The 26,106-nt window shown below is 35.8% G+C and overlaps 1 protein-coding gene across 2 annotated transcripts in view; it reads left to right on the top strand.

Moving 5' to 3' along the window:
• The window catches only part of LOC150089587 (uncharacterized), a 200,379-nt gene that overhangs the window by 88,026 nt on the left and 86,247 nt on the right, over positions 1-26,106 (top strand). For both annotated transcript variants that reach the window (XM_090389557.1, XM_090389556.1), the window contains exons 2-3: positions 7,138-7,611; positions 9,170-9,400. In XM_090389557.1, coding sequence (XP_090245683.1) covers positions 7,138-7,611; positions 9,170-9,400 — 705 coding nt within the window. The remainder of the gene's footprint in view (positions 1-7,137; positions 7,612-9,169; positions 9,401-26,106) is intronic.

Raw genomic sequence — 26,106 nt, forward strand, 5'->3', positions numbered from 1 at the left:
AAAAGGGTTCTTCTGCTCCTATGCTTATCCTTGGTAACATTCCGATTTCTAGGCAAGATGATATATCTCTTTTGGGGATTATCCTGACTTCTAATCTCTCTTGGCACAAGCACATTACAAATATTGCTTCCTCTGCCATCTAAAAAACTTGGTTTTCTCTTTTGCACTCAGCATTACTTTTCTTCCAAGCAGCTGTTCACTCTGTACAAATCACAAATCTGCCCTACCATGGAATATTGTTCCCACATCTGGGGTGGTGCAACCAAAACCTCTCTCAGGCTTCTAGATTCCATTCAGAAGAGGACATTTAGGTTAATTAATGACTCGCCTCTAACAGAGTCTCTCCACTCTCTGTCTCATAGATGTTCTCTTTCTGTTGCATGCCTTTTCTACAGATGTTTCCATGGGCACTGCTCTTTTGAATTGACTTTTATAATTCCTGCTCTCTCTCATTCAAAACATTCCGATCATGTTCTGCCACCAGCCAACATCCATTTACTGTCCACTTCAAACTTCGAGAACAAACTTTTCATCTTCATCATTTATTCATTCAACTGCCGTTTTCTAGAACAACTTTCCTTCATATGTATTTCCTGAAAATTAGTCTACAGAATTCAAGCCTAATGTCAACAAATATCTTTTTTTGCCTTCTCAACCTCCAACCCATGCACGGTACCAAGTACTATAGGTTCTAATACCTCTCGTGTTTGGGGTTTTAAAAAAAAAAATAAAAAGTAAAAATTGTGATAACTTATTTTTATTTCAAATTATTGCAGAACTTGAAAATGTTCATTCAGTATAAACATAAATGATTTTTTTAAAAATTCCTATAAAATAAAGGGAACTTAGCAAAATACAAAACTAAAATGATTACTTTATTTGCAAGTTAATTTAAGAGGATAAGGGTTGAGTTGTTTAGTGTATACTTATACAGTTTTGCTACTGTTTTGCTACTTTAAAGATGTCAGTTTTTTTTTCCCCCCTTGTACTGGAGATTCTGTATTTTTGTTAAACACTGTTTTGTTCTTATTCCGTTCTTTTTCTTGCAATTCGACTTGTCTGATGGCGATAGGGATGTCCCTAGGGTATGTGGTGCCCGGGTGGCAATTGCAATTTGGCTCCCCCCTCTTAAAATTTTCTCCCTATGTGTATGTAAGCTTCAGGTTTTCAGGCACCCCCCCTTGAACGTTGGTGCCTGGGTGCAGTCCATCCCTTGCACCCTCGGTACGGCCCATCCCTGGATATCCATCAGAAAGGCACTAAATGCCTTATTGACTCTTGGTTTCCTTAATATGTATTTATCATAAACCCACTTCATTTTAAAGTCCTGTCTGATTCGAATTATAACATAATGAGAAACTTGGGCACATTTTGCTTCATCGGATAATCCTCGCTTAATCCTTTTCCCTGTCACAGGATGAGCAGGAAAATGTGCATTGCCGTCTTGGCATGATTTTCTACTTGGGTTGGGGCAATGAATGACTTTTTCTGTCAACAGGTAAATTATTGACGACCGTACCCAGTGATATTTTTGAACTACAGAATGTATCATGTATAACTTCTATTATCGTGGTAAAGAGAACATGCAGTTTTCATTAATATTAACTATTAACTTCCTTTTTATGTTAATTACAGATGGAAAAAATCAAACTTAATCAGAAGACAATGAAATAAATTAGAATGCTGGTTAGCAGTTATCTTTTTTGGTTGTATGATAAAATGTAATGCTTTCGCTAACTTCAGAAGGCCTGCAAATTGCGATCATTTCGTATGCCTAAATGCAAAAAGTGTTAGTGTGTTTGTATTAGCAAGTGCTCTTACAATATTACAAGGGCTGTTTCTGACTGTTGTTCTTTTTCTCACTCCCCCATGTGTTTCTCTGGGTAACTCAGAAATTTGTTTTGGCTGGTGCAGCATAAGCCTCAGGCTTCCTAGCACTATATGGCTAATAGGCGCCTCCATAGCCGGGTGGGCAGGAGCAGCACTGCATAGCACACGCTTCTTGATTAGACTGGGGTTCGTGACCACCAAATATGGAAAGGTCAGTGAATGACCACCGCACATCCCAGAGCAATATGGCCTTAGTTGCTAATGCTCCTAAAAAAAAAAAAAAAAAAAACCCAAATAACGATATGGCTAATAATAATAATAATAAGATGTGAGGAAACAGATTGAAGGTGTTAAATCAGGCTGTTTGTGGGATGCGTATGCCATCTGGTCTGTTCCAGCTAACCCGCTATCAGTTGCACAGTGTGTAGTCTGCATTTTGTGTAAGATAGCAGCACCTCCGTAGCCAGGTGGGCAGGAGCAGCAGTGCGTAGCACACGCTTCTTGATTAGGCCGGGGTTCGAGCCCGTGACCACCAAATACGGAGGATGTGGAAAGGTCAGGGAATGACCACTGCATTATCTCCAGAGAAATATGGACTTAGTTGCTAATGCTCCCAAAAACAAAATAACAACATGTAAGATAACTTGAGCAACAAGAAGTTGGTTTTCTTCCTATTGAATTTCTCAGTGCATGTAGAGTTATGCAGTATGTTTAGGCTTTAACAATGGAGCCATGTTCTAAGAAATCGATTAAGGGAATTCCTCTTTTCAGTTTCATCCTACAAGTTGCTTTTCTCTTCTGCTTGTAATTCACAGCAGTAATTTCTTTTTGGATTTATATTGGTTTCTTGCCTTTAGCCTATGAGAAACATGATTTCTCATGTTTCTTTGGTGTATTTATGCAGTTATCAATTGCACAGTCATTTCTAAATATAAGCCAATGAAATCAGTTTTCATTTGTTGTTTAGCATTCTCTAATATCAAAAATTATATTTCCATACCACATCTAGTTTCTAAATTACAACATTGGAGATCTTACTTTCTGATTTGTCCTTGTGAATTGCCTTTTCTAACGTGCGATTTTCACCAATAAAAAGGTTTAAGGACATTAATACAACTGAAACATTCTGAATAACTAGTGTAATTATTTTGATACCACATCAGCTGACACAATTGGCCTGAAAAGCTGTGCCATTTGCAAGAAACCAAAGTGTAGTTAGTGCCGTGAAAGATAAATAGAGATTAGAGAACGGTTTAGTCAAAAATCCACTTGGATGTCTAAGTAGATATCCAAGTGGATTTTTTGCAACCTTAATTCTGCATTCCTTCTAAGTCTGCTGGAGTATTTGGTTTTAAATTGAGGTGATCTATTTGTTTTTCTTAAATAACTCCTCCAAAGCAGGACTTCCTACCTGAAGTACAATAATGACTGCTATAGTCAAAAGATGTGACTCCAGGAGTTTTCTTTTCAGTCTCCTGTTCTCAGCCATGCTTTTTTCCTTTATGTGCTCCAGAGAACATCTAATAATTTACTCAGACGATGCCAAGATATTCACAACTATACCTCAAACAGCATGCCAATCTACTATCATCTTAAAGATTAGCAATAAATGCACTTGTTCACATAAATATCTCTGATGCTTTGTCCTGAACTTAAACAAATCTGCCATTCTCTCTCTTTTTAATTAAAACCCTATCTTACACATATATGTCCATAACAAATGTCGCCTGTCACAGAAATTTTTACCAAAAGATGTGGTTTAGCATTAGCATTAGTAGAGGCATATGATGCAAGAAAGCAAGCTTATGCAGCATCAGCCAAAAATAAAAAACACTCCCATTTCACCCCTCCATTCGTTCCAAGTACCTATCCAGCTTAGACTTAAATTTATTTAGGCTATCAACTTCCACAACAAAGGATGGAAGTCTGTTCCACCAACCAACCACCTGCTGGCTAAAGGCAAACTTCTGCACATCTATCCTACATCTATCTTTCCTCAATTTGAATTTAGGCACTCTCTCAAATGATTATTCTGAGCAAGAGGAAGAATTCCATCAGCATTGAGCATGCTGATGGAATTCTTCATTCAAGAATTCCGGAATTCTTCATTCAAGAATTCCATCAGCATGCTCAATGCTGATTCAAGGCTTTATCTTCAAAAAGGCCTATGGGGCTGGGTAATTCCATATTGAAATAATTACACTCAAACACCAGCCAAGCGGTTAAAATTTCACTATAAAATAAAATAAGATATAAAAATAAATATGATACAAATATCGGTTAAACTAGACTGTTACAATAAATACAATAAAATAGGTTAAAACAATTAAAAACAATGCTAAAATCGTTAAAATATACTAAAATACCGAAGCTTTCGGAGACCACTGTCTCCTTCCTCAACAGTGTACTATTACTGGCACGACACATCCTTAAGTAACAGGCCCATGGCACTGTTACTTAAGGATGTGTAGGGGTGCCGTAAAATAAAATAAATTACTTAAGGGTGACGTTATTAAAAAAAGGTTGAAAACCACTGGGCTAAGAGAATATAGAAAGGAATTAGGTTAGATGCATGTTAAGTGTCAAAGCAACTAAGGTTATGAAACATCATTATATTATGTCTGTAATTGTCTTCTTTGGCTGGTTTGCCTGTAAAGATTATTTCTTTATTTTAGTTTCAAGTTAATCCATAATAGTGTTCCAGAAATGATTAGGCTAGCAAAAGATGACAATGAGAAATCACTGGCCTATGGAATAATAGGTCAGTAGTACGTTAAGTACCAAAGCAACTAAGGCAACATATGATCCATCAGTATGTTGTATTCGTAACTGTGTATATTCTTTGATTAGTCTGCCTGTTTGCTGGACACAGAATCTTAGTTTCTAAGAGATAAATCCACAATACTCCTCTTGGCTCGTTACACAATGCAGATAATATGGGGATGCAGTTCTCTTTCTCAACTGCAGAATTAAATGTGACTGTAGCCTTGTGGACTTTTTGCTTAATGATGCAGGAACGTCATTGATAAACTAGCTGATGAACTGAATGGATAAGGCAATTGTGAGATCACATTTGGAATACTATATCCAAATATGGAGGCCAGGGTGTCAGGAGCCAGCAGTGGCCCTGGAGAAATTGCCTCACTGCACTAACCTGCCCTTCTCAGTAAGATCCTGGGAAAGCTGATCACCCCCCTCCCCCACCCTATGATCCTGTTGAAGGCTATATATGAAAAAAGACATTTCATAAAGGCAGGACACATCTGGTGAGATTGGCAAAAGGGTTTCAGTCCCAAGTGGATCTTCAGCTTCAAATATCTCGGCTGCAGAACTTGGTAATCAAATAGCTTTGAGGAGATATGACCGAAGTTTAGAAGTCTCTGAGTGTGGATAGAAAAATTAATGAAGGCAAAACCTTCCCTAATGAATAATGCTTGAACACGGTGGCATAAATTAAAACTAAAGGGGAAAGAGTGGATTCTAGGGTTTAAAAAAAATAATAATAAAGGCCGTGAGTTTTTAATCATTGGAATAAATTCCTCTGTGGATAGCTTAGGCGGACAGCTTGGGTCAGTATACCTACAGGAGGAGAGAACTGCATAGATTGTGGTTTGTTTATTTATTTATTATTTTTTTTTTCTTGGCTGATGCAACAAAAACTTGGCTGCCTTGCACTAAGCCAATATTAATACCAATAATTTAATTAATATTGTAATTAATTAAAACTTAAGTTATAATTATAATAATGAATATTTTATTAAATCATTTAATAATCAGATTAAATTAATTAAAATAAAAGGTACATTTCTGATATTTGGCCATTCTTGCCAAAAGTTGTTGTCACGCCTCTGCTCTTTGTGCAATGCAGACAGATGGCAACGAGGACCATGACGTCCTATTGACAAACAGTTGCTTGGTGTGATATTGAGGCTATAAATTCCACTGTTTAAGGCAGTTGTGTGGCCGCATTTGGAATATTATGGAAGCTACATCTAAAAAATATGTTGGGATCCTTGGAAAAATTCCAGAGTTAGGCAACAATGTCACTGAGATTGACAAAAGGGCACTTATAGGAGGAGACTTTGAATACATGAGGGGCTCACATCTGGTGAGTATGGGCTTGGCACACCCAGGGTCCTGTTGGATATCATCATCACATCATTCTTCTCTTTCTTGGTGATTCCCCATCTACTTCTGACTCTCTCTCTCTCTTAGGGTAATTTGGAAATTTTTTTGGCTGGTGCAGCATAAGCCTCAGGCTTCCTTGCACTGTGTGGCTAGTAGTAGTATTAATAATACCCAGTTACAGAATCGGGTATCTTAGAGGGGATCTGATTGACATTTATATGACACTGAGAGGAGATAGCAAGACGAATGAAGGTAAAATTTTTATATATAAATTATCCTAGAACCAAGAGTCATAAATTCAAAGAGGGCAAGAGTTATAGGGTGGATTTTGAATAAGCTGCCTCTGTAGATAGTTGAGGTTGATGGGTTGTGGAAATCAAAAGCTAGCTGGATTGGTGCCTGTGGAAAGAAGGGGAAACACATAGTGTTTTTTGTTGTTGTTGGTATAGCAAAAGCCTAGTTTCCATGTATCATATATTTAATATTAATGCTAATTTCTTTGCACCCGAATATCATATTTATTTTGAATGAACCACACAGTGCACTGCACCTTCTTTTGTGGTGATACCAGTTTCACTGATTGTCATATTATGCCTCAAGGGCATAATATGACATTGACTTTATTTATTTATTTATTGACTTTATTGACTTATTGACTTTATTTATGGCAATATGAGTTTTCTGAATTTCTTTAAGCCGGTAGATCATAAGGGAAGGATCTAGAAGAATATTTGGTGGAGGGGGATCACAATTTAAAGCACAAAGAACTAAGATAATTACAGAACAGATGATGTTTTGTGTCTTACTTGAAAAGGGACTATCAAAATTAGAAGGTTGAGAAGTATGGTCTAAACCAGTGTTTCTCAACGTTTCTATGCTTGTGGCCCTCTGTGGCCCACTCCTCATAGTCACTTTTAGTTGGGAAAAACTTTCGTGGCCTCCTGGGAGTGATATGGCCCACGTTGAGAACCACTAGCCTAAACAATAAAAAAACTGTATTTATTGATATTATTATTTTATTTAATGATGAGAGTGAATTATTTCATTTTTAATTTAATAATGAAGTTGTAAAGATAATTTGTATTCACCATATTTATTTTTACAGAAACAAAATAATTTTCTTGAATATCAATAATAAAATTTTATTTCTGAAAATGAATCTTATTTCTTTTATTATAGTTGAAGGAGCTCGGCTAGGTGACGATGTTCCAGAATATCGTTCAAGTTATCCCCTTCCTTTGCATTATTCTCAAGCAGCATTTCAACAACTATACCAAACTGCACCTCGTGTAGGATATTTGGAAGAGCTTTCTAGAATAAACCATGCATATATTGAAGGTCAAGCTAGACCATATTTTAATGTTAAGGAACCCATAAATCGATGGCCACTTCAGCAAAATCCTTCAATTCCTGCTCGCTTGGGTCAGAATAATTGGAGAGATAACCAAGAACTGTTTGCCAATCAGTTATCAGCCAGTGCATCCAATGTTGGACCCTCTACAGAAAACAAGTTTGTTTCTCGTGACATAAGTAGTGAGACAAGACCATGGAAAATAGCAGACAGGAATGCAAATGGGCACATAAATGTCAGGGTGCTTTCTTCACCACCAGTTAAGGATGTGCAAGAGGAAGAGAACCTTGCTGACCAGACTGGTATGTAAATAAAATATTGAGCAAAATATGTGTTCAAAAAAGTTGATTATCTCATTTAAAATTACTCCATTGAAAATCCATAAATTTTTGTTTCTGACTTCTTTCCTTGAACAGACTTTCCTAAAAACTTTGTTATAAATATCCCTCCTTCCCCCCTTCTCCCCAGCAAGGTGTAATGAATGTTTTCCCACATTAAGAAAGCTTTAATGTGGAAAACTGATTACACTTGTCGGCATCAATTTCCTCCCTGAAATAATTTTGACAGATTCTCGTAGGAAATAAAAAGAAATGTTCAAAAACTCAGATATGTGCTTAAAAAGTTCTTATCACCCTCAGTTTTCAAATATCGTAGGTTAATAATCGAAAACCAAGACCTGTCATTAAAGCTTCATTTCCTAGATTCCCACTTAGACTTTTTTCCTGAAAACTTGGGAGCCGTCTCCAGTGAACACAGTGAAAGGTTTTGCCAAGATATTTCCTCAAATGGAAAAAAGATACCAGGAAAAATGGAGTCCAAATATGTTTGCAGACTACTGTTGGAATCTCGTATGGGAGACATTAATGGATGATTATAAAAGGCAAAACATGACAAAATAAATGTTTTGTTATCAGATAAACATTTTTGTAAATAGAATAAGGTTAATAGACCCATTGTTTAATATTTAGTACTGTATTTAATAATTTCTTAAAATATATTAAAGATTTTTTACTAGAAACGTTTTTACTTTAATCCCTTCTCCCTTTCAGCAACATCAAATATACAAGAATCACCCTGAGTTTTAACAGAGTGAAAAAAAATTTTTTTTTGTGGACCAGTGTTATTTATTACTCAGAAATATGAGTTTCTTTTTTATGCGTGCCAATCACATTTGTTAGTTGTACTATCCTCTGGTTTACACTAATCTAAAACAGATTATGGAATATAGAAGTGTTTGCAGACTTTGATTTGGTCACCCAGCTACACTGCGAAGATGATACCTAATGATGAAGATTGTACATTGATGACTTGAAGGTACTTATTTTATGGCACAATATGGCCTGAGAAGCCCTTGTGCCAAAAATAAAAATAACAATAACAATACTTATTTTATGTTAAAATTGCAAAATTAGTAAAAAAGAAAAGCCTTCATATTTCTGACAATGAAACAAGAAAAACCTTTTTAAATTGAACACAGTTTATCTTGTGAAGAATAGTTGGGTTTAAGGGTGGTATGTAACTATAATTGTGGTGGATACCAGCAGTTTTTCACAGCTGTTTGTGTCCTAAACATAATTCTGAAGTCAAAGTGCATTATGCAGATTTGGCATACACACCCTGTTCGTAGCTTGCACTGGTTTATTATCATTATTCTTCCTGGAAAAATTTCCATTCTAAGATGAAAATTGGAGGAGAAAATTAGAAAAATATATTTTCTTTTGATTTTTTTTACAAAAAGGATTCGGCAAATATATGTGAGTAGATATGTTAATTTTTATAATAGAATTAATGCATACAAATTATGTAGTAATTAAGGTATTAATATCGCATAAGACATTAATTTATGTTATGTTATTTTAGGAGAACTTCAAGAATCAATAAGTATTAAGGAAAGAATGCAAGACACAGTAAAAAAGTCTCCAAGACCACAGCCAGTTCAACAAGCATCATCTTCCAGTAGGGAATTTTCATCAAATACATATGCTCAGACAGATGCAGAGAAAGTTTTGACTCCTGCAGCTCATCATTACAAGCAGAATAAAGATGAAGTTACAGAAAAGCAGAATTCCTTCAGTGATGTTTATTTTGTTGGTAGGTCTTCTTTCTTTTTTTTTTTTTTTTTTTAAAGAATATTTAGCTATCTGAAATAGAGCAATTAGAGTGAGCACAAATAATTTGCTTGGCATTAAGATATTTATATTAAACAAACCATGCAAAATTTAAAAACATTAACAAGAGTGAAAAGAGTAACTCTTGTATACTTTTTTTTAATCATTTTTTTTTTTTTAATAAGCAAATATTTTGAGTTCCACAGGTAATCCTAGAAAGATCTATATCTCATTCAAATCTTGATTCTTCAAAGTTTGAATAAGATCTGGATCTTTCTAGGATCTACTGTCCACTACTCTCCAGTATCATTGATTTCAATGTAGCTTTTTGAGGGTTGTAAAGGTTAGCTAGTACTATTGGAATATAAACTCAATATTTAGCATGACATGAAATACTGGGAGAACTTTGGCTTTGGTGTTTATAACCATTCCATCTTTCAGAGTTTGCCTTTCATTCCCGAACTTCATTATTGAATTGTGATAATGCAGTTAAACTTATGAAAACAATTTTGAAAAAAACAATGCTATTAGGAAAATCACCTAACTCTGAAACATTGTTCAGTTTTCCAGTATGTGTAAACTAGATAGAAAAATGCTCTGTTGGAGCAGCATCAAGGAGATTATGTTTAAGTATAGAAAAGTGTAAGTTAGTAAATTAATAAGAGGAGTTTACCTCAATATAGTACGTGGAACACTTCCGTATGATACCCTCCAGAAATTAAAACGGAAAAAACGAAAAAATCGACAACTTACCGGTACATTAAAGTAAAATATAAATAATTAAATAATTAAAGTAAAATATAAATAATTAAATAATTAAAGTAAAATATAAATAATTAAATAATTAAAGTAAAATATAAATAATTAAATAATTAAAGTAAAATATAAATAATTAAATAATCAATTTAACACAATTCAAAATCAATTCAAAACAATTAAAATTCAAATTAACGCAATTAAAAGAATCTAACAAAAATATTCAAAACGATTTTCCTTCCTGAAGCTGACAATGCTTTTCGACCGACTGTCGTGATCACAGGAATGAAAATTACCGAATCAGGCTAAACCTGCAACTTAAATAGTGATTATATGTCTTCGCGCATGCGCGTAAAGGTCCACGCATCGGAGATCAAATATGGCCGCCGAACATTAACAGAATTCTCGTGTAATTTGAGGGAAAAATAAAATTACACGAGAATTCTGTTAATGTTCGGCGGCCATATTTGATCTCCGATGCGTGGACCTTTACGCGCATGCGCGAAGACATATAATCACTATTTAAGTTGCAGGTTTAGCCTGATTCGGTAATTTTCATTCCTGTGATCACGACAGTCGGTCGAAAAGCATTGTCAGCTTCAGGAAGGAAAATCGTTTTGAATATTTTCGTTAGATTCTTTTAATTGCGTTAATTTGAATTTTAATTGTTTTGAATTGATTTTGAATTGTGTTAAATTGATTATTTAATTATTTATATTTTACTTTAATTATTTAATTATTTATATTTTACTTTAATGTACCGGTAAGTTGTCGATTTTTTCGTTTTTTCCGTTTTAATTTCTGGAGGGTATCATACGGAAGTGTTCCACGTACTATATTGAGGTAAACTCCTCTTATTAATTTACTAATTTTATTATCAACGTAGAACATATTGAGTATTACAGCTCTGATTCATACTATCTAAAGAAAAGTGTAAGAAAAGATAGATATTCCATGGAAAAAATAACTGATCATAGAAAAGGAGAGAACAAGATCTTCCCATCCCTAGAACCAATTTGCTTTCTTTGGTAGCCTGCCAATCTGACCTGTAAAAGCACATTCCATGCCCTTTGTACTCAGTGTCTAATATAGTGTTAATTTAAATATTTATTTATTTACTCTATTTGAAGTAATAGCATTACATGCTAGCATTATATGCTAGTGGGATAAACAAAAATAAGTACTAACATGTGAATAACAAGTACACAGCAGAGTGGAATATACATAATAAATTAAATACAGTGCAATATATAGAATATATTATAATACAGTACAATATATATATATATATATATATATATATATATATATATATATATATATATACACAATAAATATAAAAATGATGATTGCTGGAGCTGTGGCACATGGAGCTGTCAAGAGGGTCTCCATCAGCTGGTAAGTTTGGTGAAAAATGGAAGTTTTGTAGATTTTATTGGAACACAGTTTTTTGATATCTATGCCCAGTCAGATCAAAAGGTTCATCGTATTGGGTGGGAACATCCATTCTGAGCTGGTCATAGTTGGAAACGCAGTGGCATTGCCTCAGTTACGTGTGCTATCTTTTGGCTGCAAGGAAGTGAAATAATTTTTGAACGGTTTGGTGCATCTATTTTAAATGTAAGAGTTTTGCCAGGGTGATTATGTTGGTCCTGATTAGAATTAATTCCCAGAGGTCCAGTTAAATGCAGTATATAGAAACCTTCTTTAGATTGTGGAGGGTTTTCCAAGTGTCCTATTTAGCCACCTTAGGATCTGTTATTCTCTACTAAGGAATCTCTTGAGTCAAGTAAACAATGCAGAGGACAAAACAACAGAAGCATAGAGTGCAACTGGGGAGACATATCTTAGGACACATTGCAGTATCCGATCAGGATGGTAAAAACTGGTGAGTTCTTGCATTGTTCACCTAGCATGCATAATTATCATATGTATGGCGCACTATGGTCATAGTTGCTGATGCGCCCAATAAATCCCGAAACAAACAAACAAACAAACAAACAAGCATTGTTCACCAGAAGGCTGTGTGGGTCTTTTCTTGGTGTCTGCAAAGTGCTGCAAGAAGGTGAGTTGTTTAACATCCCAGGTGACTCCGAAATCAGTGTGGCATTGGAGGCAAATTGCTGCTATGGATAAAGGGATGGTTGAGTGGGAGAAGACAGAGAGTGGTAATCAATGGACACTGCACTTTGTGGACTAATGTTATTAGTGGAGTTCCCCAAGGTTCAGTGTTGGGTCCATTGTTGTTTTCTGTATTCATTAATGATATTGATTTATTTATTTTATTTATTTCGTATGATGTGATCAATACACGAAGGAACCAGTTTTTTTCTTGCTTCCTTCGTGTATCATGACCGGGATATCCAACCAACCGGTTAGTTCGGCGCCATCGTGATATCCAGCCCGAGGCGGGAATCGAACCCGCGCCCTTTGGGTTGCCAGACAGGCACTTTACCTGCCCGGCTAGCCCGGTCAGCAATGATATTGATGATGGTATATCAGGCTTAATGTCCAAGTTTGCAGATGATGCGAAGGTTGGCAGGGTTGTTAATGACACTAATGACAGTACGCTTCTGCAACAGGATTTAGAAAAGTTGAGCAGATGGGCTGAGAGGTGTCAACTGAAGTTTAACATTGACAAATGTAAAGTACTGCATATGGGAAGCAGTAACCCCAGAGTAACGTATCAACTGTGTGGTAGTACACTGACAGTGGTAGAGAGTGGAAAGGATCTGGAGGTAATTGTGCAGGCAGATATGAAGTTTTCTGAGCAATGCAGATGGTCTTCAAGAGTAGCTCATGGTGTCTTGTCAATGATATACAGGAATTTTTCTAGCAGGAATAAGGAGGTGATTCTCCCCTTGTATAAGGCAATGGTCAGGCCACACCTTGAGTACTGTATACAGGTCTGGAGGGAGGCCTCATTTTAAGAAGGATGTAGAGCTGTTGGAATGAGTACAGAGAAGGTCAACAAGATTACTGAATGAAACAAAGGGGTGCTCTTATGAAGAAAGGCTTAAGTTTTGCAAATTACAGTGTCTGGAGACTAGGCACCTACGAGGTGATCTGATTGAAGTGTATAAAGCCCTGAATGGTTTGAGCATGCTCAATGCTGATGGGATTCTTCCTCTTGCTCAGAATAATCGCCTGAGAGGGCATAAATTCAAATTGAGGTAAGGCAGTTGTAGGATAGATGTGCGGAAGTTTGTCTTTAGCCAGCGGGTGGTTGATTGCTGGTACAAATTTCCATCTGTCGTTGTAGAAGTTGATAGCTTGAACAGATTCAATGCAGAACTGGACAAACATTTGGAATGAGAAGGGGGTGTGTGCTTTTTTTTTTTTTTTGCTTTCTTGCATCATGTGCCCTTGCTAATGCTAATTCTGTGTGGCACCGCCCCTGTTTGCAAGAAGGCCATCTAGATGGACTGCAGTGTTATTTTTATTCTTTTATATGGAAAAGTGATCTAGGCAGACTTGCTGGGATATAACTCATAACTCTAAGCCAATAGCTTTTAGATAGTCTAGAAGATCAGAAATCTGGTGTGTTGCAGCCTGCAAGATATGTACAGCATCTTGGCACTCTTGTGAGGTGACAAAACTCGTGGAGTCGTCTGTGTACAAAATCAGCAACACGAAGGGGTTGAAGGCTACCTCAAAAAATATGCGGACAGAATGCCCCTTGGGGTATACTTCTGTTTATAGTGTACATGAAGCATATTGTTATTGTGCATCACAAGTATTTGTCTTCTACCCTGTGTAATTCTACTATGTAATTTTGAAGTGGTTCTTAAGTGGTTCTAAAGTAGGGAATTGATTGAGAATCTGTGATATGCAACTTTGATATCGAGGAAAAGTATTCTGAATATTGTATTTGAGAAATAAGCATACTTCTTTATATATTCCATATTGAACAAGGTCTCTTGTGAGTATTCCAAGAAGTTTTTCTTTTTGATACCAATTTCACAGTGCCTTTGGTTATCCATTTTGGTTTCTGCCTTGTACTATAACTTTTTAAGATTTTTTCTTAATCCCCTTTAAGAAAATGAAAAATCTTCCCTTCACTCACAGATGGGTGCACCTTTGTATAATGTTTGCCAGAAACTTTTGAATAATAATAATAATAATAAAAAAAAAAAAAATATATATATATATATATATATATATATTATATGAGTTTATATAGTATGCTGATAATTGTTATTATATGGATTTATGTGCTAGTGACATTACAGTGGCAATAAATATACTATGTCCATCATGTAATATATATACTGTATTATTTTGTTAAATATACGTATTAGTTTATGCGGAAGATTATCGTAAAATATATACCTAGAGAAACCTATGGAGAATGCATAGGTGAAGTATGTTACATATAAACAAAGGATAACATACAAAAACTTATCACTGCATAGCTTCTTCTGGGGTCACCTATCCAAATTAAAAGTAAAAACAATGATAAGGGGTTCTCTGTTTCTGTAATGATCAGTATGCACTATGGCAAAATCTATTTTGAGGTTATATAACAAATAATAGAATTTAGGATTATATAAAATATAGTAGAAATTAAGAAATTTTGAATTTATAATGCATAGTACACATTGATCATTGTTGATCCTACTATGATGGGTATCACCATGAAAAAATGTGCCATTTAGATATTTTCCCTTGAATTTCCTCCTGTTGATATTGAATTTAACCTAGTCCATTCACCATGGTAGAGCAGTGATACACAACCCACAGCTTGTGGGCTGTATCTGCCCCCTGAACATTTATTGCAGCCCATCTTATCCAATAACTGTAACCAAGTTACAAAGGAGGTTAGGCAGGCGAAGGCAGATTACGAGAAATCTTTGGCAAGGGATGCAAAGAAAAACAGCAAAGAGTTCTTTACTTATGTAAACTCTAGAAGGAAGGGGATGAATCAGATTGGTCCACTTGATATCGATGGGTCAACTGTTGATGATCCTGCTCAGGTAGCTAACAAACTAAATGAATATTTTGCATCGACATTCACACATGAGGAGTTATTTATCGAGGGGAATGCCAGAGGTGTATTCAACTCTAGCAGTAAGCTAGAGAATCTTGTAATAACTGAGAGTAAAGTGGAGGAGAAATTGTTGAAGATAAACACAAGAAAGGCACCTGGGGTGGATGGGATCTATCCAGTTATATTAAAGGAGGCAGCAAAGGAAGTAAGCAAACCCTTAGCCATAATTATGAGAGCTTCCTTGGACTCAGGGGAGGTACCCATAGACTGGAGATGTGCAAATGTGACCCCAATTCACAAAGGAGGATCAAAAGCTGACACAAGCAATTATAGACCTGTGAGTTTAACTTCTGTTCCAGGAAAATTAATGGAGGCACTAGTTAAAGAAGCACTGCAGGATCATTTAGACAAGACTTCAGTTATAGCTCGGACACAGCATGGTTTTGTTAAGGGGAAGTCTTGCCTGACCAATTTGATTGGATACTATGATGCAGTCACAAAGGAACTGGATGCAGGGAATAACTTTGATATTATATACTTGGATCTTAGAAAGGCTTTTGATACTGTTGCACATGGAAGACTGCTGCACAAATTGGAGCAGTGTAACATTGGAGGCAAATTGCTGCTGTGGGTAAAGGGGTGGCTGAGGGGGAGAAGACAGAGAGTGGTAATCAATGGACACTGCTCGTCGTGGACTAATGTTATTAGTGGAGTCCCTCAGGGCTCAGTGTTGGGTCCATTATTGTTTTCTGTATTCATAAATGATATTGATGATGGTATATCAAGCTTAATGTCGAAGTTTGCAGACGATACAAAGGTAGGCAGGGTTGTCAAGGACACTACTGACACTATGCTGCTGCAACAGGATCTGGAAAGGTTGAGCAGATGGGCTGAGAGGTGGCAAATGAAGTTTAACATTGACAAATGTAAAGTACTACACATGGGAAACAGCAACCCCAGAGCAACGTATCAACTCTGTGGTATTACACTGACAGTGGTAGAGAATGAAAGGGACCTGGGGGTGGTTGTGCAGGCAGATATGAAGTTCTCTGAGCAGTGCAGACGGGCTGCAAGAGTAGCTCATGGTGTATTGTCAATGATATATAGGAATTTTTCTAGCAGGGATAAGGAGGTGATTATTCCCTTGTATAAGGCAATGGTCAGGCCACACCTAGAGTACTGTATACAGGCCTGGAGGCCTCATTTCAAGAAGGATGTAGAGCTGCTGGAACGAGTACAGAGAAGGGCAACAAGATTAGTGAATGGAACAAAGGGGTGCTCTTACGAAGAAAGGCTTAAGATTTGCAAATTACAGTGTCTGGAGACTAGGCACCAGCGAGGTGATCTGATAGAGGTGTATAAAGCATTGAATGGTTTGAGCATGCTCAATGCTGATGGGATTCTTCCTCTAGCTCAGAAAAATCACCTGAGAGGGCATAAATTCAAATTGAGGAAAGACAGATGTAGGATAGACATGCGGAAATTTGCCTTTAGCCAGTGAGTGGTTGGTTGGTGGAACAGACTTCCATCCCTTGTCGTGGAAGTTGATAGCCTAAATAAGTTTAAGGCTCAGCTGGACAGGTATTTTGAACGAACAGAGGGGTGAAGTGGGAGTGGTTTTTTTTTTTTTTTTTTTGTTTTGGCTGATGCTGCATAAGCTTGCTTTCTTGCATCAAATGCCTCTACTAATGCTAATGCTAATAAGAATATTTCAATAAATTTTCATAAAACTTGCAGTTCAAGTATCAAAAGTAATAAGATAAATAGTTGCTGAAACATAAATGTTAATAATAACAACAGATATTGTCAGTGTCATTTCCACGCTGTATTTCTCTTGCATTGATGAGTAATGTCATCGCAACCAGCTTACAAATGACAATCTCAACTCAAGCAATACCATTAGTAAAACAGATATTGAAGCAGATTTAAGAGGTTTAGTCTCCTCTATGCAAGCTCAAAAATCTAATTAATAAATTTTACTATAAGTTTATTAATTCATAAAAAAAGCTTTGTGTTCTTTACTAACATAAATACAATTTTAAAGTTTCAAATAAAATTTCTATAAAAGTTTTATATACAATCCGAACTTATTTTGTTATATTTGTGAAAGTTATGTAGTCCTCAAGCAAAGACAAGATATTACAGAATTTGTAAAAAATGTCTATTGTGCTTGGTGACCAACATAAACAATGGGCTTCACATAAAGTTTGTCAAACCTGTGTTGAAGCATTGAGATTTAAAAAAAAATGGTAAAAAGAAGGCTGTGCCATTTACAAATCCCATGATTTGGCAGAGGCCTACAAACCGCTCTGATGATTGATACTTTCTATCTATCTTTTGCTTAGTTAATGTAGAGGGATACAATGCAAAGTGTAAGAAGGGCATTGCTTATACTAATATTCCATATGCCATTAGACCAGTCCCACATGGAGACAGATAATCTGCCAATTCCATACCCTCCACTTATATTGGAGAATGTAGCGGCAGAGAGTGATGAAAGTGAAGGTTCTGAAGGTGAAACTGAAGTCTAACCTGGAGACATTGAGTCCAGCCTTCAACTGTTTCCACACCATGAACTCAATGATCTGGTGAGAGATTTAAATTTACCAAAGGAATCTGCAGAACTCCTTGATTCTAGAATTAAGTCAAAAAACCTTCTAGCACATGGAATGTTTTTCTCATGGTACAGACACAGAGGAGGAGAACAAGTCCCCTACTTTTCTGAAGAAGATTCTATGATTATTGCAGTAATATAAATGACTTAATGAACTGTTTAGGAATTAGTTACATTTCTACACAATGGAGAATTTTTATTGACTCATCAAATAGGAGTCTCAAAGGTGTGTTGCTCCACAATGGAAATAAATATGGGTTAAGAGTGAGCTCACCCATATTTAACCCATATGGGTTAAATATGGGAGAACTTGAAGTTTTTGACAAATATTAAGTACGAAGAACATGGTTGGTTGTTCTGTGTGGCTTTAAAGTGATAGTTACTAGGACAGCAATCTGGCTTCACAAAAATGCCTTGCTTTTTGTGAGAGTAACTGTGAGTGGGACAGTTGGGCAAGGATATCAAGGTCTGGCGAAAGAGAGGCAATTTGTTGCCTGGATCAGAGAACATAGTTAATAAACCACTGTAGTCCCCAAAACTGTTCTCCTTTTACCCTTGCACATCAGGAGGCTTTACCTCAGAAAGAGGTAAAGCTTCCTGATGTACAGGTAAAGTCCCTGCTTCAATTACTTTTCTGCTAAATTCCCATTGATTATCCAAGAAAAGCTAAAACAAGGTATTTTTGTTGGACCTCAAATTCACAAACTGGTGAGGGACCAAGATTTTGAGGGAACTATGAATAAAAGAGAAAAACAGACATGAATTAGCTTCAGGTCTGTTGTTGAGAACTTCTTGGGGAAACAACAAGAATCCAGAATATAGTTGAAAATATGTTGGCAAACTTGAAAAAGCCGGACTGTAACATGAGCATCAAGGTACATTTTTTACACTCTCACATTGGCTGCTTCCGAGAAAAGCTAGAAAGTGTTAGTGAAGAACAGGGTGAGCGGTTTCACCAGGACATTAATGACATGGAGATGAGGTACCTTGGAGGTTGAATGTCAAATGATGGCTGACTATTTGCTGGATGCTGAAGAGGGACTGTAAAGTAGAAGGATCAGCAAAAAAAATCAAAGAATTAAAAATTTCACCCATTGTATTTATCAGTTTTTAAAATCAGAGGTGAGCATTTAGTGGGCTTTTTACCACACTGCCCTTTTTCTCTTTTAATAGTTTTCAGCGTGTATTTAAATATAAAAGTTTGGTAAAAGTAGCCATATTTTATAATTTCAGTGCACAAATTGTGCCAAAATTAATAAAAATTTGTGAAAAATCAAATTTTCTTATGTGATTTTTGAAGAAACTTGATGTGATGGAAACAAACAGAAGCCATTTTGAAAATCAGCATTAGAAAATGATTCAGAAACACCCTTTTCTGAGAAAATATCAGTGAAATTCTTTTCAAAATGCAGAGTAGTGTAATTTTTTTTTTTGGTAGTTGTTGGCGCATAGGCTTCTGTGGCCATAATGCACCTCCCAAGGTTTTTGCAGTACTTTGATCCAAGCCTGAGGCGGGAATCGAACCCGCGACCTTTGGGTTGCCAGGCAGGCACTTTACCCACCGGGCTAGCCCGGTCGGCCAGTAGTTGAAGGCACCACATTTTTACTTATTTCTCCTCCCCCCAATGTTTTTTCAAATGAAAATTGATAATTACGGATCAGAGACAATCATAAAGTGAAATAAGTAGGTGCCAGTTACCATAATCACTGGTTGGTAGAATCAGCCTCTTTATAGAATCAAATTTAAAAAAACCAATTCAAATGATTAAAATGAACTACACTTTCATTGTTATCATATGTTCAGTTGTAAGAATCAATTTTGACTGCCTTTGTGATATTTTTCTAAAGCATATTTCTGGAGGTCGTTACCATAAAACAAAAAACAATTTGCAGTTTTTGGTTTATTGGGTTTTTCTGTTTGTGCAATCTATTATAAACAGGTAGTAAACTCAATCTTATTGCATTTGTGATAAAACCGATTGCTGGAATTCTGTGAGGTTTTACATTATTATGCTGAAATATGTTTCCCCCTCCATGAAACCTTCAATCATATAAAAAACATAAATTTTCAGTATCTTCTCATCATTCCTAATTTTTAAGCATCATAAACTTGTTACTCTGTATCTTATTAGATACAGAGTAACAAGTATACAGAGTTGCACGTATTGTGGCTTGTAATTTGTGCAAACCATGTTCTTTGATATTGATTGCTTACCTTTTTACTGTTTTAAATTTTGCAACCCAAAAAAAAAAAAAGTCAGTAAACAGAAATATCAATTAGTTAGTATGTAAATACTGCAGTATTAATTAAGCTATGTACATAAACGTAAATTTAATTTATTTTTATTTTGCTAACCCGTATAAAATATTCTTCCAATTTTCATGTATCATTTAATTTTGTTAATTGATAATTAATCAGCATTGGTGAGGTAATAAAGTGTAAATTGTACTTAATATAGCTTTATTTTTACCGCCTGTGGATACCAGGGGCTCACATCTGGTGAGTATGGGTTTGGCACACCCAGGTTCCTGAGCTGGATATCATCATTCTTCTCTTTCTTGGTGATTCCCCTCTACTTCTCTCTCTCTCTCTCTCTCTCTCTCTCTCTCTCTCTCTCTCTCTCTCAGGGTGAGCCGAAATTTTTTTTTTTTTTGGCTGGTGTAGCATAAGCCTCGGGCTTCCTTGCACCATATTGTTAATAATAATAACAACAACAACAACAACAACAACAACATTCCTCCTATAGTAACTTATTAGAATATAATCCTGTTTTAACTTATTAGAATCGTCGTTTAATAGAATTAAAATTCAATTTGCAAATGTGATCACAGTGACTGGCTCTTACTATGTATCATAGTGAACGGTATTTTATTATGGAGAGTCCATCGTAAAGTGATTTGATTGTACAGTGAAAAAACGTAAAGTGGTCGGGTTCACTGTATTAACCAGAATTTGCTAAAACAGGCATAACACTGCTAAACAATGATAATCATGCAACCACCAATGTTTACAGTATTGCTGCTAACTGACGGACAGTATAAATAACGCACCTGCACTTGTGATTCTCTGACATAAACTAATGCTGCTATATATACACCAATGTTATAATTTAATGGAACTAAGTGGATTTACTGAATTCCAGTTGCGGTCACATAGTTGGTGAAGCAGATTAAGAACTTGTGGAAAAAAGAAACATAAACTATCATAGTAAACAGTGGCGGCTCGTGACTCTGATGTTTGGGGGTGCTGCATCTTAAAGTTACATTAAATTGCCTTGGTTATAAGACATGTAGACATACACAGTAATAATAATAAGCAAGTTAAAAATACTACAAAACATTAACTAGACATTTACCATTAACAGACTTGAACTTTTATTTAAAAACAAAATCAATTCTTCTGTTTTTATTTGTTGAAAATAGATTAATAACGTTTTCATTAAGTTTGGTGTTCTGTTGACCAAGCTTTTCTCTGTTGAAAGCATTGCTTGAGCATTTTGCCTTTCCTAATTCATAGTGCTGCTTAAAAATGTTTTTATTCTTTTTAGTAGTCATCGGAATGGTCAAAAGAACTTTTATGAGTTTTGTAAGTTCACCAAGAATTTCAGCTAAATTATTTTCTGAGGTAAATTTCGACAAGTCATTTAATTTGCAATAATTGTGTAGATCATGTCTACTATAGAAAACTTGTAATTCCATAAGAAGTTTTTCTCTTTCAATCATGGGATATGCCTCAGTAGTCTCCTGTACCTCTTCCAATGGCATTTTTGTATGAAAAATAACACAAAGTTTTCCCTATTAAACAATTTAGCAGCAATTAATTGCTTTGTAAAAGAATCTCTCACTTATGTCAAGACTTATATAGTCGCATACTTCCTTCGTTACAATCATGAATGTTTTTGAAGGATTTTCACAGTACATTGAATTCCTGATTTTTAGAATGGCATTCTTAAAGTTTCCTATGTATTCATGTATTTTAACTGCCTCAATTTCTTGAGATTGCATATGATTATAAATAACTTCCACGTGAGGCATTACAGTATCTGATGGAAAAGTTCTAACCAGAACTCGAATTTTTCATTACTCAAGATGTGCAAAATTCCAGTTGATTTTGAAATCGTGTTATCTGCATTTGCTGTCGCTTGTAGTTCCTCCATGCACTTTTTTAAGGATTCTAAATTTTCATAAACGCTATTCACGGTGCGTATATTGAAGTTCCATCTTGTAGGGGTAGGCTGGGCAACATAGCTGTCCATATGCTTTCTGAGAACAGAGAGACGCTGTGGTGATCTCGAGAAAAATTTTGGTATTGACACGAGGTTCAAAAAGAATATTCTTGAATCTCGGATACTACTTGCTGCATTTCTCATCATCAGATTCAGTTGGTGTGCATAGCAGTGAATAAAATGTGCATTTTTCTACACTTCTTTTATTTTAGCCTGAACTCCCCCTTTCTTGCCTTTCACCACACTTGTGCCATCAAATGTCTGAGTAAGTAGTTTTTGAGTATTTCCTTCAAGGATTTTGTCTAACTGATCTAAAATGCATTTCGATATTCTGTCTGCTGTTTGGTTTTCCAGAGTGAAAAAACCCCAAAAACACCCAAAAAATGTCTCCATTCAGTTCATATCTCAGAACAATTACCATTTGTATATGTTCTGAAACATCTGTTGTGTCATCAGCCATGACAGCTATGGATGACGCTTCTTTAATTTCTCTTTTTATTTCATCCCGGCATATTTGCAGCAAACAGTCAAGAATATCATTCTGAATAGTTTTTGAAATGCCTTTAAATGCTGCATTACTTTCTAAATGGTTCTTTATAATGGAATCTAATGTACAGGTGAAATTTAATAATCCTCTGAATACTCCTGGATTTTTAGAATAGTCTTTTTTGTTGTGTCTACGTAAAAGAATTTCAAACTGTCCGCAAAATTTAATGCAGTATTATTTTAGATAATAGCTCACGATTCTTGGTAACTTTTCTGTTACGTTTGCAGATCGAAAGTCTGTAGGCCTCGCTAAGCTGTTCATTAATATTTACGCTTCCTAAAAGGGATAGTGAAATCACATTATTAATATGTTTCTTCGAACTCTCATATTTTAGAGTTTTTTTTCTTTCATTCTGTTTATGTTTGTAAAGCCACTTTTTGTCTCCGCTAAGTCACCTCCGAACAGTAAACATGGAAAACAAAGCAATGCATTTTTAACTTCACAACGACAAAGCCAACTTTTCCTTTGGTACCATTCAGTTTTAAAACTGCAAATATATTTCTTATTATTACTTATTCCCTGCTGAGAAATTTGAATCTTTGGTGTGGGGCGGCCTTCTTTTTTTAATCAAATTTTTTTCTTGGAGAGATAATTGCGAAAAACTAAGTTGCTGAAGTTTATTTACTGTCACACGATTTACTTCATGAGGAGGCATGGAGGCCATGATCGAATCAAATTTCATAAAATCGTGTGTTGTAGAAATAATGCTTTACTTGCACATCTTTGTTGTAGAGTTGTGTGCTGTTGAAGCAGCCATATCATTTGTAAGAAAAAAATCATTAATTTTTGAGAAATTAGATTACAATTGAGAACCAGATAAATATGCGGAGATTAGATAGAAATTCCAATTGAATCTGTGCTGAAGATGTTATGATATACAAATTTGTATACATGTTAAAAAAGTTAAGAGCATTCTGGTAAAAATAAATTAGTATTAGCCATAGGGTGCAAGGAAGCCTAAGGCCTATGCTGCACCAGCTAAAAAAAGAAAGAAAAAAAAAGAGTAAAATAATAATAATAATAAAAAATAATAATTAAATAAATAAACAATAAAAGAAAAAGAAATAGACAACCTTTGTGTTTCTCTCTTCCCACAGGTAACTGTCCAGCCGACCTTTGAATTTCCCCAAACTGTCAGCCTCTACCATCCTGGGTGGCAGAGGCTGGCACCATGAATTATGGGAGCTTATTCCCATAATTTATAACTCACTGGCAAAAATAAAAAATTCCTGCAATCCAGTCTAAATATCCCCCCCCCCGTAACTAGAATTTATGGCCCCTAGTTCTAGAATCATTTATAACTATGAGAATTCGTCCTCTTTCATTTTACTTTTGCCTCTTGGAGTCTTAAAAATCTCAATAAAGTTTCCTCTAAGTTTCCAAGCTGTGCAACCCATATATTCAGTCTTTTCTCATATTTTACTTTTGCCTCTTGGAGCCTTAAAAATCTCAATAAAGTCTCCTCTAAGGCACCTAGTTTCCAAGCTGTGCAACCCACATATTCAGTCTTTTCTCATATGGATGCTGTTTTGCCAATCTCACTATGCAAGTTACCTGTCTTTGCCCCCTTCAAGAAGCTCGATGTCTTTTTTTTACGTGCAGTCTCCATACTTGAACACAGTATTCCAAGTGTGGTCTAACACAATACCCTTGTATAATGGGATTATGATGTCCTTATTTATACTAGCAAATGTTTAATAAACCATCGATAGGACACTGTGGACCTTCTTTGCAACCTGTCTGTAATGGTCGAAGAACTTTATGTCCAACCATATCGTAACTCCCAAATCCCTTTCTTCCACCTTATTTTGGAGACTGCACCTTATTTTAGGGTTACTGTGCTCCAGGTATGAGACCACCTCTGGATTAAAGCATAGTTGCCACTTGTAACCATCCCTGAAGTCTGTCTAGGTCACTCTGAAGAAGCTCTGCTTGGTGGTGATGATTAACTATTCTACCAATCTTTAAATCATCTGCAAATTAGACATCACGGCCTATATCCCTTCATCGATGTCATTTAAGAAAATTGAAAATAACAGTGGTCCCAATACTTATCCTTGGGGAACCCCACTTCTTACACTAACCCAATCTGAAGAATAACCATTTATCACAACCCCTCTGCCTCCTGCCCTGAAGCCATCCTGCTATCCATCTAAAGATTTTCCCTGTGATTTGAACCTGTTCAAGCTTAAAAAGTAACCACTCATGCTTTGCTGAAATCTAAACAAACAATGTCACAATTATTCTCTAAATCTAGCTAATGAGTGACTCTGTCAAAATAGCTAACCAGGTTTGTTAAACATGATTTTCCCTTTACAAAATCTTGCTGTGTATTCTTCAGACTTCCACTTCTATCTAAATAATCCGGAATACCATCCCTTATCATTGTCTTCATGATTTTCCGTACTACTGAAGTTCGACTGATGGGTTGGTAATTTCCCACTACACTCTTAGAACCGTCTTTACTTTATGCATTGGAGATATATTGGCATTTTTCCAGTCCAATGGAATCTCTCCTGGGTCCAGTGATGCTCATAATTAGCCATAATACCCCAGGAGCCTTACTTGCCTATAGACTAAAAGTTTTTTCGTTAAATAAGCATATGAAATTTCGACATCATTAATTTCAACTTCACTCCCATAATTCCTTATTGGTGTAAAGGGTTTTTCTTCTGTAAATATCGATGCAAAGTAACTGTTGAATCCATCTGCAACATCAGGTGGGGTATCTGATATCTCACGTCCATTACATAAGGGTCTAATCTGGTTTGTCCTTCTCTTCTTTGTATTTATATAGTATTAGTAATGGCTGCAAGGTGCAAGAAAGCCTATGGCTTATGCTGCACCAGCCAAAAAAAAAAAAAAACCCAAATAAAACAATGATAAAAAAAAAAAAAATAATAATAATAATAATAATAATTAATAAAAGAAAAGGAAATTAAACCTATCATCCTATGTGCTTTACTCACAATAAAGGTAACTATCCAGATGATCTTTGAATTTCCCCAAACTGTCAGCCTCTGCCACCCATATAGGCAACTTATTCCAGTAATTTATAACTCGCTGGCTAAAATAAAACTTCCTGCAGTCCAATCTAAACATTCCCCCCCCCCGTAACTTGAATTTATGTCCCCTAGTTCTGGCATCATTTATAATCTTGAAAATTTCATGCTCATTCATTTTACTAATGCTTCTCAGAGCCTTAAACACCTCAATCAAATCTCCTCTAAGGTGTCTAGTTTCCAAACTCTGCAACCCACATATTCGAAGTCTTTCTTCATAAGGACGCCCTTTTGCTGATCTCGAGTTACCCGTCTTTGCACTCTTTCAAGAAGCTCGATGTCTTTCTTTAGGTGCGGTCTCCATACTTGAACACAGTGTTCCAAGTGTGGTCTAACAAAAGCCTTATATAATGGAATTATCACGTTCCTATCTCTACTTGCAAAAGTTTGATAGATCATCGATAGGACACCATGGGCCTTCCTTGCAACCTGTTTACAATGCCCAGAGAATTTCATGTCCGACTGTATCATAAAACTCCAGTACTGGGTTTAGT

The sequence above is a fragment of the Mastigoproctus giganteus genome, chromosome 2 (genome assembly GCF_048544385.1).
Source record: "Mastigoproctus giganteus isolate SK-2022 chromosome 2, ASM4854438v1, whole genome shotgun sequence".
Taxonomy (NCBI): Eukaryota; Metazoa; Arthropoda; class Arachnida; order Uropygi; family Thelyphonidae; genus Mastigoproctus; species Mastigoproctus giganteus.